The sequence below is a fragment of the Bos grunniens genome, chromosome 14, assembly GCF_055505025.1.
Source record: "Bos grunniens cultivar Pamir isolate PY7600 chromosome 14, Bosgru_T2T1.0, whole genome shotgun sequence".
Classification (NCBI taxonomy): domain Eukaryota; kingdom Metazoa; phylum Chordata; class Mammalia; order Artiodactyla; family Bovidae; genus Bos; species Bos grunniens.
The window spans coordinates 17,166,686-17,185,565 of record NC_141178.1 but is presented as its reverse complement, the minus strand read 5'-3'; the positions used below and the strand labels follow the sequence as shown (position 1 = coordinate 17,185,565).

The 18,880-nt window shown below is 38.5% G+C and overlaps 1 protein-coding gene across 24 annotated transcripts in view; it reads right to left on the bottom strand.

Moving 5' to 3' along the window:
* Positions 1 to 18,880, bottom strand: part of VPS13B (vacuolar protein sorting 13 homolog B) — an 805,974-nt gene that overhangs the window by 691,708 nt on the left and 95,386 nt on the right. For all 24 annotated transcript variants that reach the window (XM_086336078.1, XM_086336091.1, XM_086336075.1 and 21 more), the window contains 3 exons: positions 12,279 to 12,470; positions 6,350 to 6,519; positions 3,036 to 3,230 (listed from right to left, as the gene is read on the bottom strand). In XM_086336078.1, coding sequence (XP_086192204.1) covers positions 3,036 to 3,230; positions 6,350 to 6,519; positions 12,279 to 12,470 — 557 coding nt within the window. The remainder of the gene's footprint in view (positions 1 to 3,035; positions 3,231 to 6,349; positions 6,520 to 12,278; positions 12,471 to 18,880) is intronic.

Here is an 18,880-nt window from a genome sequence, read left to right as displayed (position 1 = left end):
TATTAATTTGGGGGATAAATAAAAAAGTACAAGTGTAACATATTCTTTATGTATATAACTTTCAAAAATATCTTCTACTACTCTCCATATGACATAAAACACTTGTAATAGATCATTACAACAATGGCACCTAAAGAATCATACTATCCTGTGTCCACACCTCTTTAAAACATAATACTGTCAACTCCTCCATCAAGGGAGTAGAATTTCATTCTCCATCATCTTAAATGAGCTTTGCATAGATATCTAAAAAATGTGCTTTCCCATTATACATGCTTTGAAAACAGTCAAATTTTAATGTCCTAAATCTAAATATGCCTGTAGGTGATATAAAACTAATATCTTTAAATTGGTTTCTCTTTATACAGACACAAATATTTAAGAATTTAAAATATCAAACTATCAAGCATGAACCAATAAAATCAAAAGTCTATTTTTGCAGTCCTCTAATTTTCATACTTTACAAAAAATTTAGTGCATTTTTAGTACTTATTCTTGAATTCAACTTGGCATAGTTTCCTTTAGTCCATAAAACATAATTAGGTATATGCTTTCTGGTATATGCTTTCTCTACTTAGATTACACGTCTGTTTGCTTAGTAAAAACACGTATTACTCAAAATCTGAGTTTACCTATTTCTAAGTACCTAGAGTCTGAGTGAACTCTGGGAGTTGGTGATCGACAGGGAGGCCTGGCATGCTGCGATTCATCGGGGCACAAATTGTCGGACATGACTGAGCGACTGAACTGACTGACTGATGCTGTGAAAGTGCTGCACTCAATATGTCCGCAAATTTGGAAAACTCAGCAGTGGTCACAGGACTGAAAAAGGTCAGTTTTCATTCCAATCCCAAAGAAAGGCAATGCCAAAGAATGCTCAAACTACCGCACAATTGCACTCATCTCACACGCTAGTAAAGTCATGCTCAAAATTCTCCAAGCCAGGCTTCAGCAATATGTGAACCGTGAACTTCCAGATGTTCAAGCTGGTTTTAGAAACGGCAGAGGAACCAGAGATCAAACTGCCAACATCCGCGGGATCATCGAAAAGCAAGAAAGTTCCAAGAAAACATCTATTTCTGCTTTATTGACTATGCCAAAGCCTTTGACTGTGTGGATCACAATAAATTGTAGAAAATTCTGAAAGAGATGGGAATACGAGACCACCTGTCCTGCCTCTTGAGAAATCTGTATGCAGGTCAGGAAGCAACAGTTAGAACTGGACATGGAGCAACAGACTGGTTCCAAATAGGAAAAGGAGTACGTCAAGGCTGTATACTGTCACCCTGCTTATTTAACTTATATGCAGAACACATCATGAGAAACGCTGGGTTGGATGAAGCACAAGCTGGAATCAAGATTGCTGGGAGAAATATCAATAACCTCAGATATGCAGATGACACCACCCTTATGGCAGAAAGTGAAGAAGAACTAAAGAGCCTCTTGATGAAAGTAAAAGAGGAGAGTGAAAAAGTTGGCTTAAAGCTCAACATTCAGAAAACGAAGATCATGGCATCTGGTCCCATCACTTCATGGCAAATAAATGGGGAAACAGCGGCTGACTATTTTTCTGGGCTCCAAAATCACTGCAGATGGTAATTGCAGCCATGAAATTAAAAGGCGTACTCCTTGGAAGGAAAGTTATAACCAGCCTAGACACCATATTAAAAAGCAGAGACATTACTTTGTCAACAAAGGTCTGTCTGCTGAGGGCTATGGTTTTTCCAGTGGTCATGTATGGATATGAGAGTTGGACTATAAAGAAAGCTGAGCACAGAAGAACTGATGCTTTTGAACTGCGGTGTTGGAGAAGACACTTAAGAGTCCCTTGGACTGCAAGGAGATCCAACCAGTCCATCCTAAAGGAGATCAGTCCTCGGTGTTCATTGGAAGGACTGATGTTGAAGCTGAAACGCCAATACTTTGGACACCTGATGCAAAGAACTGACTCATTTGAAAAGACCCTAATGTTGGGAAAGATTGAAGGCAGGAGGAGAAGGGGACGACAGAGGATGAGATGGTTAGATGGCATCACTAACTCGATGGACATGAGTTTGGGTAAACTCCAGGAGTTGGTGACAGACAGGGAGGCCTGGCATGCTGCAGTTCACGGGGTCACAGAGTTGGACACAACTGAGCAACTGAACTGACTGATTGATACTGGATGTTATTACTTATTTATTTAAAAATAAAAGAGAGCGATGGAAAAGCTGAACAAAGTCTCCAACAATTAACTTTACATAACGTGATCTAGGGGGCTTCCCTGGTAGCTCAGCCGGTAAAGAATCTGCTTGCAACGCAGGAGACCCCAGTTCGATTCCTGGGTCAGGAAGATCCGCTGGAGAAGGTATAGGCTATCCACTCCAGTGTTCTTGGGCTTTCCTGGTGGCTTAGCTGGTAAACAACCCACCTGCAATGTGGGAGACCCGGGTTTAATCCCTGGGTTGGGAAGATTCCCTGGAGAAGGGAATAGCTATCCACTCTAGTATTCTGGCTTGGAGAATTCCATGGACTGTACAGTCCATGGGGTCACAAAGAGTCAGACACGACTGATCAACTTTCACAACTTGATTTAAAGTAATAAACTTTTCCTTTGCATTAAGAAACTAAGACAGATTCAATAAGAGGAAAATGACTAAAAACAAACATGTTATCCCCGCTGTGCAAAACACTGTCTCACATAAATATTCCCCTGAAAGAAATTATCAATTTTTTAAAACATCCTTAGTTTTAAAATTTCTCATTGCTTATAATCAATGATACATAAAATCTTCAAAAGTTTTAATTACCATTATCTTATAAATCCCAAGCTATTAACACCAAATAATCGAAGAAATCTTTAATACAGAGACATCTTTATTTTTATGTTAATTATACTAAATAATGATTATATAGGTATATCTTATTTAAATCTCATCTAATGGGGTACTAATTATGTAAAATTACAACTCAAAAAAAAGTTTTTTTTAAAAGATGTATTTGATTCTCCAAAAGCCAACCACATACTAATACACAAGAAAATTCACTTTTCATACCTTAAGGTAGCAATGTGCATAGCAATAATGAAGCAGATTATCAGAAGGCTGAGTAAGGCTGCTGACCACATGCACCAACTGTTCAGCATACATCGGCACAGAATGTTCCAGATTAATTTTATCCACCAATATCTGAACAGAAGGCAAAGGCCGGAGAGACTGGAAGTTTGTAGTATTCATGAAGTTACTTGAGTTCTGGAAAATAATAATGATCATTTAATATTTCCAGAGAAATAACTGGTATGCCATGTCCTCTAGAGACACTTCAGAGTGACAAATAATGCAGTGACATCAAATTATCCTAGAAATGATGCCTTCCTATGGGACTCTCTTACCATAACCAAACAGAAACACCTTCTATTTTTAAGTACTCAAGTTGTGCCAATATTTAAGAAAAATAAAAAAGATTTAAAAGAAGGCCTATTTACTGCAAAATTATCAATACCCTTTTAGCTAGAGCTTTTTATTTTTTCAGTCAATTAGAATATTCAAACTACATGCCTCAGTACATTAAAAGTATTTTCTTAACTTGATAATTTGCCCCCAAATCCCAGATATTGCAGAGTTTTTTTCTTCTTTTATTCACATTTAGATGACTAAAGGACTAAGTGGACTACTCTAGACAATCTGAAAGACACTGACAATAAGCAAAGTTTGTAGGACAGAAAAATTTCTGATCCGTATTATATCTACTAATAGCAAACACGCTAAAGGCTCATAAAGTCCTAAGAATCTCAAGGTAGGCTTGGAATTTTTAGTGTTAACAGAATTTTTCTAAGCTTCGGAGTAAATGCAGATAAATTTCCACACATCCAGGGTATGAAATTCATTAGCAAGCCATCAACTATGGTCCTTGAACTTATTTCCATACCTGTAACTCTCAATGAGGAACAGTATGACCTCCAGCCAAAGGTATGTGAAAATATATGGGAAGAGCAATTTAATCGTTTTGTCCGTCTTTCATCATAAGAATAGGGGAACCATAATGGCATTTAGCAGGCACTGGCTAAAGATGGTAAGTGCTACATGACACTTCTCTAGCCCAAAAGGTCAACAGTGCCATTATTGAGGAACACTGTGCCTAAAACTAAGCTGGACATATAATTCTTCTTTTCTGACTCACAAATAATTTGTAAACCTTCATTTATTGAGCAATTACTATATTAAAGGACTTTATTTTGGATTATTAAAATATAGGATCCCCTGGTGGCTCAGACAGTAAGGAGTCTGCCTGCAGTGTGGGAGACCCGGGTTTGATCCCTGGGTCGGGAAGATCCCTTGGAGAAGGAAATGGCAGCCCACTCCGCTATTCTTGCCTGGAGAATCCCATGGATGGAGGAGCCTGGCAGGCTACAGTCCATGGGGTCACAAAGAGGTGGACACAAGTGAGCCACTTCACTTCACTGAGATATAATATACAGTAAGCATCCAAATCTTAAACATACAGCTCAACAAATTTCCATGTATGTAATCACCACACATTTCAAGCACACTAGTAGGGCCCCACCAGGGGCAGCCAATGTTCTCACCTTAATCATCACAGATTAGTTCTGTCTGTCCATCAAGTTCACTTGAACAAAATCACACATAAGTATATACTTATGTCTGCTTCTTTCATTCAACATATCATCTGATAATTATCTACTGTTCACTCTTTGAGTCAACACTTATCATATGGAATGACTATTTTTATTTCTACTCATAACTCTTATCTTAAGCTCTACATTTTCTGATTCTAAAATAGCCATTCTATCCTTCTTCTGATTGGCAATTAAATTGTGTATCTTTTTTCATCCTCTTTTTTCTAGCTTGTGTTTTCAGTTCCAGAATTTCACTTTGTTCTTTTTTTAATGCAGTGAAATCTTATGAACTCTTCTTTTTTGTTTCTTTCTTCAACTTATTAATCATAGTTACTTTAAAATCCAAGTCTATACTATCATATTTTAATTTTTCTCCACTAAAATTTTCCCAGATGATCTCTTTACCCAGCAACACGATGAATAAATTACCAGTGGCTGACAGAGAGCAAATACACAAAATGAAATTAATGCATCTTAATTCTTTGCCATACCTCCACAAGCTCTTCTGATTTAAAGTTAGGACAATTTTTATTTCTGCAATCATTATGTCACCATGAAAAGAAATATATCCCCCAAAGTAATAAATTAAAAATAACAGATAATACTTTATATGTATATAGCAGACTCAGAAAGCAATACATTGGTTATGGACCTAAAATATTAAGCATCTAATAAGTAAGTGTTAACAAACACAGTAATAATCACTGGGTTCCTAATATGTGCAACATGGTTTAGACACATTATCTCATTTAATATTCTAAATCATTCTAGGAGCTAGGTATTTTGGGGGAACTGTTAAGCAGCACCCTGGCAATCTTAAAATCCAAGTAGACCACAAAGTAAGGCTTAACCACAAGAGACCTAATGGCAGAGCATCCTGTGATATTATCAAAAACAGGGGAAAATAGAACTGCTAAAAGATCATTTCTCACTCAATTTCTCATCTTGAGAAATGCTGCTATGGGAAAGTTTCTCATTAGCATCCCTCCTTCAGGGGGCTCTCCATCTACTCTTTCAGAGTACACTGTAAGGCTATATAACTGCTTGGCTGCAGTTTGGAACAGAATCCCTGTCAACAAGGTACCCTACCATGTGTGCTGAAGGTCAGGTGGGCCCTAGATTCAGGGTTGTCCTGAAAGGGACAAGATGAGCTGACACGATTACTGAATTGCTTTTGCTGTCTATGTAAGTAATTAACTATCTGAATCTATCTGAGACTTTTTGCTTCTTTAGTGGAAGACTATCAGCCTAAATGAAAACTTATAATTTTGTTTCTCAGAAAAGGAAAACAAGGCTTAGAGATTAGATATAAAGCAAAGTGCTCGAAGGCGTCATAGCTTATACACGATCTGATATCTATGCCCATGTGCTTCAACATTTCTTCATAGAGCTTTGGCTTGAGGTTAACCTATCTAATTATTTATATGTGTTGTTTTTCAGTCACTAAGTCATGTCCAACTCTTTGTGACCTCATGGAATGCAGCGCACCAGGCTTCCCTGTCCTTTCCCATCCTCCTATCTCCTGGAGTTTGCTCAAATTCATGTCCATTGAGTCACCAATGCTATCTAACCATCTCATCTTATTTCCTAAGAATTAACAATCATAGTTACACCGCTTAACATCATCATGGATAACTATATAAAAGATACTCTTTTACACAGCTTACTCTTACAATATCACAGGACCAACAATATGCATATATGAGAAAACAAGTCGTGAATGACAAAGTATACCTTTTCCCCCATAATAACAGGTAGCAAATGATCCAGCAAATTGAATTCAGCCATGAAAATTGTGAAGGTACATTTGAGGAGAGTAACACTTGTATGTCGAGTAGGAATATATTCCTCCAAAGATGCCACTTCCTCAGGATTCAGCATTGTTTCTCTTTCATCCTTAATATCTAAAATGAAATAATAAAAATTCAATGAAAAATTATTTTTAAATAATTTCCTTAGTTAACTAACAAATTAATTAGTTCTCCAAATTTGAAGGTCAAATCTTTTTCAACAATGAAGCAGCTATAAAATAGTGCTTCCTTTAACGAGAATAAATTACTTTGCTCTAGAAAATGTATGTCTTTGCTATATAAGAATGTATGTTTTCTATTTTTAAATATATATTAAATATGTTAAAAAATTCTTAATCTGTCATTAAAAGAACCATAGCTTCCTTTCATAAAAATACCATTGAGATAATATCAATGCAAGCCATAGACTACAAGAAAATACTTGTCACAGACAGATAGACAGACAAACACAGGTGTCTGTACAAAGGATTTGTGCCTGCAACCTACTAAAAAATTTACAACCACCTAAAAATCAAAAGTAAATGAATAATTCAATGGAAAAATGGGCAAAAAAGCCTTGAATAAACAAAAGATAACATATCCAAATGGCCAAAAATTACATCAAAAGCTAGTTAACATCATTAAGATACCAGATAACTGCAAATAATGTAACAATGTGGTAGCCCTACACATCCACTGAAAAAGCAAAAAACGAAAAAGTCTAAGAATACAAAAGTTGGTAAATATGCACCAGCAAAGTTTTTCTATAAAGAGCCACAAAGAAAATACTGTAGGTTTTGTGTGTTAGTTTAGTTAGTCACAATTATTCTATTCTGCCACTGCAGTATACAAAAGCAGCCACAGACAAAACATAACTGAATGAGTATGACTATGTTCCAATAAAATTTTATCTATAAAAAATGAAAATTAGATTTCATATAGTTTTCATGTATCACAAAATATCAACCTTATTTGTATTTTTTCCAATATTTGAAATGCAAAACCCATTATCAACTCATGAGCTGTACAAAAAGAGGCAGTAAGTCATAACTGACCAAACCCCTGATCAAGGGCAACTAAAGGTCTCCTGCACTTCTGACTGACATACACTTGGGAAAATAGTTTGGAAATACATACTAAAGGTAACATATATAATCACTTCACCTAAGTGATTCTACTCTTAAATTCCCAACAGAAATGAATACATATGTTTATCAAAAGGGATGTGCTAGAATTTGGTAGCATCACTACCATAATAACCAAAAACTACAAACTAACCAAAAACTCATCATCAGTAAAATGGATAAGCAAGCTTTGGTATATTCAAAAAAGGGGATACTAAAAGGAAAAGAGAATGAATACCACAAACATAATGTAAACTAAAGTCACGGACAAATGAGTATACACTGTGTGCTTACGTAGTCATGAGTTCTAAAACATGCCAAAAGATACATACGCTCCAGTGGTTAAGAATCTGCCTGCCAATGCAGGGAGCATGGGTTGAATCTCTGGTCCAGGAAAATCCCACACGACACAGAGCAACTAAGCCAGTGTGCCACAACTACTAAAGCCTGGATGTCTACAGCCTGTGCTCCACAACCAGAGAGGCCACTGCAGTCAGATGCCTGCACACCATGATGAAGGATAGTCCTGCTCGCCGCAAGCAGAGAAAGCCAACATGCAGCAATACAGACAGACCCAATACAGTCAAAAATAAATAAAATTTTAAAAAAAATTTTTTTAATAAAATATGGCACAATAAATCTAGGTTAAGTATGGAGAGTGTTTACCCTTGGGGGTCAGAGTAATAATCAAAAGAGGGCAAGGAGTATCCTGCAGTGCCGGTAAGGTTCCATATCCTGAACGGTTAATCATATAGATGTGGCTAAGTTTACAACATTCACAAAATTTTACCCTTAGATTTTGTGTGCTTTCCAGTACATATATTACATTTCAATGAAATAAGTAATAAAAAAAAAAAGAGTGGAAGAGAACTGCTGATTACTCAGAGTGAGAACTGCATGCATAAAGTCAATTAGCAGCAGTTTCTTTACATAGGGCCTATTTCTGAAATGATAAACTGCTTCAAATAATTCATTTTACATAAACACATATATGCATGTGTGTATGTATGTGTGTATATAGCATAATCCAACTGTCGAAGAGATTGCAAATGGCTTTTTTTTTTTTACAAAAAAAATCTGAATTTTTAGTCAAGTGTATGGACTCCTTCTAGAGAACATATTTTCCAGCCTCCCTGGCTGCTGTGTACAAGGACACACTACTAAGTTTGGGTCAATGAGATGATTGAGCCATGTCATTAAATGAAACTACATACCTAATATTTTCTCTTACCCCACGTGATACTGATTAAAATTAGACACAGTAAGGTTGAGTCAATACTGAGCATGCAGGAGAGGTGTACCTCAGATGGCAGGAAAACAAGATATAAGGAATTCTGGGTGTAAGACAACGTCATGAAACAGAGTCACCCTAGTCTCCTGGATTACCTACCAGTGTTGGCTATAACATGATAAAAATTAGTTATATACTGTTTTTTGTGTGAACATTAGTTTTCATTTCTCTATGTTAAATGCTCAGGAATGCAGTTGCTGGCTATATGGCAGCTGCATGTTAAGTTTTTTAAAAATCTGTCAAACTGTTCTTAGGAGTGGCTACACCATTTTATTCTTAGCAGCAATGAATCAGTAATCTAGCCTTCTTCACATCCTCCACAGCATTTGATGTTGACACCATTTTCTGTATATACTATCCTCAGTTCAGTTCAGTCCTTCAGTAGTGTCCAACTCTGAGAACCCATGGACTGCAGCATGCCAGGCTTCCCTGTCCATAATCAGCTTCCGAAGCTTGCTCAAACTCATGTCCATCGAGGCAGTGATGCCATCCAACCATCTCATCCTCTGTCATCCCCTTCTCCACCTGCCTTCAATCTTTCCCAGTATTAGGGTCTTTTCTAATAAGTCACCTCTTCACATCAGGTGGCCAAAGTATTGGAGCTTCAGCATCAGTCCTTCCAATGAATATTCAGGGTTGATTTCCTTTAGGATGGACTGGTTTGATCTCTTTGCAGTCCAAGGGACTCTCAAGAGTCATCTAAAGCACCACAGTTCAAAAGCATCAATACTTTGGCATTCAGCCTTCTTTATGGTCCAATTCTCATATTCATACATGACTAGTGGAAAAACCATAGCTCTGACTACAGGGAACACTGTCAGCAAAGTAATGTCTCTGCTTTTTAATATGCTATCTAGTTTAGTCATAGCTTTTCTTCAAAAGAGAAAGCGTCTTTTAATTTCATGGCTGCAGTCACCATCTGCATTTGAATGGGGGCCCAAGAAAATAAAGGCTGTCATTCTTTCCATGGTTTCCCCACAAACTTGCCATGAAGTGACGGGACCGGATGCCATGATCTTGGTTTTTTGAATGTTGACTTTTAACCCAGCTTTTTCACTCTCCTCTTTCACTTTCATCAAGAGGTCTTTAGCTCCTCTTCACGTTCTGCCCTAAGGATGCTGTCATCTGCATATCTGAGGTTATTGATATTTCTCCCAGCAATCTTGATTCCATCTTGTGCTTCATCCAGCCTGAATTTCACATGATGTACTTTGCAAAGAACTTAAATAAACAGGGTGAAAATACACAGCCTAGACATTTTCATTTCCAATTTGGAATCAGTCCGTTGTTCCATGTCTCATTCTAACTGTTGCTTCTTGACCTGCATACAGATTTCTTCAGTTCAGTTGCTCAATCGTGTCCGACTCCTAGCGACCCCATGAATCGCAGCACGCCAGGCCTCTCTGAGTTCACCAACTCCCGGAGTTCACCCAAACTCATGTGCATCGAGTTGGCGATTTCTTATGGGGCAAGTAAGGTGGTCTGGTATACCCATCTCTTGAAAAATTTTCCACAGTTTGTTGTGATCCAAATAGTCAAAGGCTTCAGTGTAGTCAATGAAGCAGATGCTTTCCTGGAATTCTCTTTTCTATGATCCAATGGATGTTGGCAATTTGATCTTTGGTTCCTCTGCCTTTACTAATTCCAGCTTGAACCTCTGGAAGTTCTCTGTGCATGTACTGTTGAAGCCCAGTCTGGAGAATTTTGAGCATTACTTTTGAGTGTGAGATGAGTGCAATTGTGCAGTAGTTTGAACATTCTCTGGCACTGACTTTCTCTGGGATTGAAATGAAAATTGACCTTTTACAGTCCTGTGGCCACTGCTGAGTTTTCCAAACCTGCTGGCATATGGAGTGCAGCACATTAACAGCATATTTTATTATTTTAAATAGCTCAGCTGGAACTCTATCACCTCCACTAGCTTTGTACATAGTGATGGTTCCTAAGGCCCGCCTGACTTCATACTGAAAGCTATCTGGCTCAAGGTGAGTGATCACATCGTGAGGGTTACATGGGTTATTAAGATCTTTTTTTGTATAGTTCTTCTGTGTATTCCTGACACCTTTTCTTAATATCTCCTGCTTCTGTTAGGCCCATCCTGTTTCTGTCCTTTATTGTGCCCATCTCTACATGAAATGTTCCCTTGGTATCTCTAATTTTCTTGAAGAGATTTCTACCCTTTCCCATTTTATTGTTTTCCTCTGTTTCTTTGCACTGATCACTTAGAAAGGTTTTCTTATCACTCCTTGCCATTCTTTGGAACTCTGCATTCAGATGGTTATATCTTTCCTTTTCTCCTTTGCCTTTCACTTTTCTACTTTTCTCCACTATCTGTAAGGCCTCCTCAGACAACCATTTTGCCTTTTTGCATTTATTTTTCTTGGGGATGGTTCTGATCATCACCTCCTATACAATGTTATGAACCTCAATTCACAGTTCTTCAGGCACTCTATCAGATCCAATCCCTTTAATCTCCTTGTCACTTCATACTGTACAATCTACTGTACAAATTATAGTACAATTACAATTTGATTTAGGTCATACTTGAATGGTCGAGTGGTTTTCCCTACTTTCTTCAATTTAAGTCTAAATTTGGCAATAAGGAGCTCATGCTCTGAGCTACAATCAGCTCCTGGTCTTGCATTTGCTTATTGTATACAGCTTCTCCATCTTCCACTGCAAAGAATATAATCAATCTGATTTCGGTATTGACCATCTGGTGATATCCATGTGGAGAGTCATCTCTTGTGTTGTTGGAAGAGAGTGTTTCCTATGATTAGTTCATTCTCTTGGCAAAACTCTGTTAGTCTTTGCCCTGCTTCATTTTGCACTTCAAGACCAAACGTGCCTTTACTCCAGGTAATTCCTGACTTCCTACTTTTGCATTCCAGTTTCCTATGATGAAAAGGACATCTTTTTTGGTGTTCGTTCTAAAAGGTCTTATAGGTCTTTAAAGAACCGTTCAACTTCAGCTTCTTCAGGATTAGTGGTTGGGGCAAAGACTTCGATTACTATGATACTGAATGGTATACTGTCCTATCACTCATCAGTATGACTGACATGGAGCACACACTCAAACGAGCTGCAAAAAAAGAATTCATGAACATACCAAGCATTTATGGCACTGTGTTACGTGATTTTACAGGCACTAATCTTTGGCTGAAGGTTTTATTAGCTCTTACTTTAAATATATCATCTGTATTTGCATGTGTGTGTTAGTCGCTCAGTCATGTCTTTGCGACCCCATGGACTGTAGCCCGCCAGTTTCCTCTGTCCATGGGATTTCCCAGGCAGGAATACTGGAGTGGGTTGCCATTTCCTTCTCCAGGGGATCTTCCAGACCAAGGGATCAAACCCAGGTCTCCTACAATGCAGGTGAAATGCTTTACCATCTGAGCTACTAGGGAAGCGTCATTCAAATCAACTTGCAAGAGATTCAAAATTAAGCCAAAACAAACCTGGTTTTAGTCTACTATATGGTTCATATTCATGTTCCAAGGCACAAACAACCATTTTTAAAATTCTGTGTACTGCACTGCTATCCAAGCGAAAATCAAGAGGACCTATAACAAGGCTTTTGGTAGACTTTTCCTGAACTGTTCCCAAATCTTCACTCTTCCCTGAAGAAAAGTCTTGTTGATTTGCAGAACCTACAAGAAGCAAAAATTCATATTAATATTGTAAGCATCAATCAGATATATCAAGTGTGTATTCTAACATTACTCTTATCTTTACAGCTTAGAGCTTAATGCCTTAAGAACAATTCTACATCAGGTGGATACACAGAACCCTGCTGATCTATTTTTCTTTATACAAATGAGATGTTATCAACAAAGAAACCAGTTACTTTAAAAACCAATTATTCCTACTATCTATTTATTCTTATAAGATCTGCCATAAAACTAAAATTCTTGAAAAATTATTCTCTAACATTTAATTGGCCTATACCCAGTAATTCTGCACACAATACTATTAGGTTGACTGGGAAGTCAGATTCTGGAAGAAGTTGCATTTTACTACCATTTTATGCTAGAAGTTTCACTGAAAAATTGATTGCTTAAAACTACATATTCAAAGGTGACTTGAGAATTTTATAATGACCATGGAAGTAAACAACAGGTATTACCCACTTTGAACTTTTTCCAGAATAAAATCACTATGGCCATGCTCCAAGGGTGGAAGCCAACTTCCTCAATCCCTTATCTGCCCATATATCAAAGAGGAACCAAGGTTGTTTTCTAAAGAAAATCTTGGCTCAACCTATAGGTATTTCCTTTTATCCAGTATGTCTACACTTACATTAAATATTTGGTTTTAATATATAAATTCACTATTTTAAGTGATAACATACAGTAAATTTCAATTCTTGAGTCTTATGTTTATTCAAACAAAAATAGGAAAGCAAAACATTCTAGCATTTTACTACTTTTAGTTAAACACAAAAATTCTCCATCTACATACACTTAATAACTTATTCAAAAATACATTTCCTTCACCAGAAGGGAAAGAGACACGTGTACCCCAGTGTTCATCACAGCACTGTTTATAATAGCCAGGACATGGAAGCAACCTAGATGTCCACCAGCAGATGAATGGATAAGAAAGCTGTGGTACATATACACAATGGAGTATTACTCAGCCATTAAAAAGAATACATTTGAATCAGTTCTAATGAGGTGGATGGAACTGGAGCCTATTATACAGAGTGAAGTAAGCCAGAAAGAAAAACACCAATACTGTATACTAACGCATATATATGGAATTTAGAAAGATGCTAACAATAACCCTGTGTACGAGACAGCAAAAGAGACACTGATGTATAGAACAGTCTTATGGACTCTGTTGCAGAGGGAGAGGGTGGGAAGATTTGGGAGAATGGCATTGAAACATGTAAAATATCATGTATGAAACGAGTTGCCAGTCCAGGTTCGATGCACGATACTGGATGCTTGGGGCTGGTGCACTGGGACGACCCAGAGGGATGGTGTGGGGAGGGAGGAGGGAGGAGGGTTCAGGATGGGGAACACATGTATACCTGTGGCGGATTCATTTTTATATTTGGCAAAACTAATACAATTTGTAAAGTTTAAAAATAAAATTAAATTAAAAAAAAAAATACATTTCCTTCATTTCAGAAAAAAGGAGTCCAGCTCAATCTCTAGTTTCAGTACCATATACAAAAAAAATTAAATTTATTATTCATACATTCTTAACAAGATGACTATATACAAATGGAAATGTCACAAATAAACATACAAAGTTAATCTTAAAACATATTTTATGATACACATAAATAATACTGAATCACATTACATATTAGGTGAAAATAACATTACCATTAAAAAAAAATCACTTTCCATAGATAAACCAGGTATTTCTAGACCTAAACCTGTTAGGATGAGGCAACTTGAAGATAATCAGAAGGACTATGGTTGCAAATCAAAATATTCAAAAACAAGGCAAATATCCTGCTTTTGAGTCCTGCAGGAGCTACTAGGCTTCTTTTAAAAACTGTCACTTCATAAGAAGACGGTTCTTTTAGACATCAGATTGTCTCTAAAACAATGAAGTCTAGAGGATTCTATTTTTTTTTTTTTTTCAGATAATGCAACATGATTATAACGCAGTTTAAATTTAGATGTCAGTTGCTTATCTCAAAGGTAAAACTGTGACTGACTTTTAGCTGCATCTTTTCAGCAAGGTATTTTACTCATGCCCACCCCGATATGTTTGGTAATTCCAGCCCCCTGAATGTTTGGCTATCCTTATTAAGAGTAAAGATAATATCCAGTTAGCCTAAGGATAATGAAGGACTTGCCAGTCTGTCCATGGAGAATTTTGAGCATTACTTTGCTAACGTGTGAGATGAATCCAATTGTGAGGTAGTTTGAACATTCTTTGGCATTGCCTTTCTTTGGGATTGGAATGAAAACTGACCTTCTCCAGTGCTGTAGCCACTGCTGAAGTTTTCCAAATTGGCTGGCATATTGAGTGCAGCACTTTCACAGCATCTCTTTTACAGTTGAAATAGCTCAACTGAATTTCATCACCTCCACTAGCTTTGTATGTAGTGATGATTCCTAAGGCCCACTTGGCTTCGCATCCCAGGATGTCTGGCTCTAAGTGAATTATCACACCATCATGGTTATCTGGGTCATGAAGATCTTTTTTGCATAGTTCTTCTGTGTATTCTTGCTACCTCTTCTTAATATCTTCTGCTTCCGTTTTAGGTCCATATCATTTCTGTCCTTTATTGTGCCCGTCTTTGCATGAAATGTTCCCTTGGTATCTCTAATTTTCTTGAAAAGATTTCAAGTTTTTCCCATTCTATTGTTTTCCTCTATTTCTTTGCACTGATCACTGAAGAAGGCTTTCTTATCTCTCCTTGCTCTTCTTTGGAACTCTGCATTCAGATGGGCATATCTTACCTTTTCTCCTTTGCTTTTCGCTTGTCTTCTTTTCTCAGCTATTTGTAACGCCTCCTCAGACAACAATTTTCCCTTTTTTGCATTTCTTTTTCTTAGGGATGGCCTTGATCACTGCCTCCTGTACAATGTCACAAACCTCTGTCCATAGTTCTTCAGGTACTGTCTATCAGATCTAATCCCTTGAATCTATTTCTCACTTCCACTGTATAATCATAAGGGATTTAAGTCATACCTGAATGGTCTAGTGGTTTCCTCTACTTTCTTCAATTTATGTCTGAATTTGGCAATAAGGAGTTCACGATCTGAGCCACAGTCAGCTCCCAGTCTTATTTTTGCTGACTGTATAGAGCTTCTGCATCTTTGGCTGCAAAGAATATAATCAGATTTCAGTATTGACCATCTGGTGACTTCCATGTGTAGAGTCTTCTCTTGTGTTGTTGGAAGAGGGTGTTTGCTCTGACCAGTGCGTTCTCTTAGCAAAACTCTGTTAGACTTTGCCCTGCTGCTTTCTGTACTCGAAGGCCAAATTTGCCTGTTACTCCAGGTATCTCTTGACTTCCTACTTTTGCATTCCAGTCCCCTATAATGAAAAGGACATCTTTTTTGGGTGTTAGTTCTAGAAGGTCTTATAGGTCTTCATAGAAACATTCACGTTCAGCTTCTTCAGCATTACTGGTTGGGGCACAGACCTGGATTACTGTGATATTGAATGGTTTGCCTTGGAAGTGAACAGAGATCATTCTGTCATTTTTGAGACAGCACCCAAGTACTGTATTTCAGACTCTTTTGTTGACTCAGGGTTACTCCATTTCTTCTGAAGTGAAAAGAAATTCTTACTACAGTAGCAGATATAACAGTCATCTGAGGTAATTCACCCATTCCAGCCCATTTTAGTTCACTCATTCCTAAAAATGTCGATGGTTCATTCTTGCCATCTCCTCTTTGACCACTCCCAATTTGCCTTGATTCATGGACCTAATATTCCAGGTTCCTATGCAACATTGTTCTTTACAGCATCGAACTTTACTTCCATCACCAGTCACATCCACAGCTGGGTGGTGTTGTTGCTTTGACTCCGTCTCTTCTCTGGAGTTATTTCTCCACTGATCTCCTATAGTATATTGGGCACCTACCAACCTGGAGAGTTCACTTTCAGTGTCCAATCTTTTTGTCTTTTCATACTGTTCATGAGGTTCTCAAGGCAAGAATACTAAAGTGTTTGCCATTCCCTTCTCCAGCGGACCACATTTTATCAGAACTCTCTACCAGGACCCATCCATCTTGGGTGGCCCTACACAGCATGGCTCATGGTTTCATTCAATTAGCTAAGGCTGTGGTCCATGTGATCAATTTGATTAGTTTTCTGCGATTGTGGTTTTCATTCTGTTAAGGATAAGAGGCTTATGAAAGCTTCCTGATGGAAGAGACTGACTGAGGGGAAACTGGGTCTTGTTCTGATGGGCAGGGCCATGCTGGGTAAATCTTTAATCCAATATTCTGTTGATGGGCAGGGGCTGTGCTGTCCAAACTATAGTGGAGATAATGAAGATAATGCGACCTCCTTCAAAAGGTCCCATGCGTGCACTGCCACACTCAGTGCCCCTGACCCTGCACCAGGCCATAGCCAACCCACGCCTCCGCCAGAGACCCTTAGACACTCACGGGCAAGTCTGGGTCAGTCTCTTATGGGGTCACTGCTCCTTTCTCCTGGGTCCTGGAGTGCACAAGGTTTTGTTTGTGTCCCCCAAGAGTCTGATTTCCCAGTCCTGTGTAAGTTCTGGCAGCTCTATGGTGGGGTTAATGGCGACCTCCTCCAAGAGGGCTTACGCCCTACCCAGGCCTGCTGCACCCAGGCTCCTGCCCCCGGGGCAGGCCACTGCTGACCCATACCTCCACAGGAGACAGTCAAACACTCAAAGGCAGGTCTGGCTCAGTCTCTATGGAGTCTCCTAGTGAACACAAGGTTTTGTTTGAGCCCTCTGAGAATCTCTGGTGGATATGGGGTTTGATTCTAAACGCAATTTCACCTCTTCTACAATCTTGCTGAGGCTTCTCCTTTGCCCTTGGAAGTCAGGTATATTTTTCTGGTGGGATCCAACATTCTCCTCGGAGAAGCCAATGGCAATCCACTCCAGTACTCTTGCCTGGAAAATCCCATGGACGGAGGAGCCTGGTAGGCTGCAGTCCATGGGGTCTATAGGCGTAGGACACGACTGAGCAACTTCACTTTCATGCATTGGAGAAGGAAATGGCAACCCACTCCAGTGTTCTCGCCTGGAGAATCCCAGGGACGGGGGAGCCTGGTGGGCTGCCGTATATGGGGTCGCACAGAGTCGGACACGACTGAAGCGACTTAGCAGCAGCAGCAACATTCTCCTGTCGATGGTTGGTCAGCAGCGAGTTGCAATTTCAGAGTTCGTGCAGGAGAAGATGAGTACACGTTCTTCTATTCCATCCTCTCATCTCAGATGTGAAAGTCACTTAGTCGTGTCTGACTCTGAGACCCCGTGGACTATACAGTCCATGGAATTCTCCAGGCCAGAATGCTGGAGTGGGTAGCCGTTCCCTTCTCCAGGGGATCTTCCCAACCCAAGGATTGAACCCGGGTCTCCTACATTGAAGACAGATTCTTTACCATCTGAGCCACAAGGGAAGCCAAATTTGAACTACAGAAACAAATAAATGTCAAGTCACAACAAACCAAGAATTTTAGGTAAAATATTTATTTGAAGAATTCAAAATTAATCTCTTGAGAATTCAAAATATTTTCCTTAGGTTTATAAATACTAAAAATTCCACAAATTTCCTGTTTCAAGTAATCCAAGAAAGAAGAAAATCTGAACAGAGCAGGAACAAATGCAAGCTGTAGAGTTAAACTGCTGCTGCTGCTGCTGCAGCTAAGTCGCTTCAGTTGTGTCCGACTTTGTGTGACCCCATAGACGGCAGCCCACCAGGCTCCCCTGTCCCTGGGATTCTCCAGGCAAGAACACTAGAGTGGGTTGCCATTTCTTTCTGGGTTTAAATCCCCCATATATGCTGTGTGATCTTGGCCAAGTTATGAAATCTGTATAGGACTGGCTTTTTTCTTATCTGGAAAATGGGAATATTGTTATCTACCTTACAGGGTTATTACAAAGATTAAATAAGCTAATATACGTAAAACATCTAGAAGAGTGCTTTCCATTTAAAACCATTCAACAAATACTAGCTATTATTATCACCATCACCATATTATAAATGAATATAGATTCACAATGAGAAAAAAAACATGAAAGCAGCTACCAAAAAGCAGGCAACGAATCAATGAACAGATTGTTGGGTGAATGAAAGAACATATCTTTAATGTACATGTGACACTCACAAGTTAAATTAACAGTGGATTTTTATTATTTTTTCTCAAAAAAATTATCTGCTCACACACCTGAGAAAGTATCTGTGTAAGCAGTAAACCAAAACGATGACCACAAATCTCAGAACAGGAGTTTCCCACAGTGAGGGAAGGAGAAGACTTGATGGAAGAGGAACACACAGGGTGCTCGCAGTGTTGACATCTCCTGTTACTCAACGCATGTGGGAAACACACAGGTGCTTATACGTCTTTGCTGTTCTATTCTGTACACAAACGTACAGAA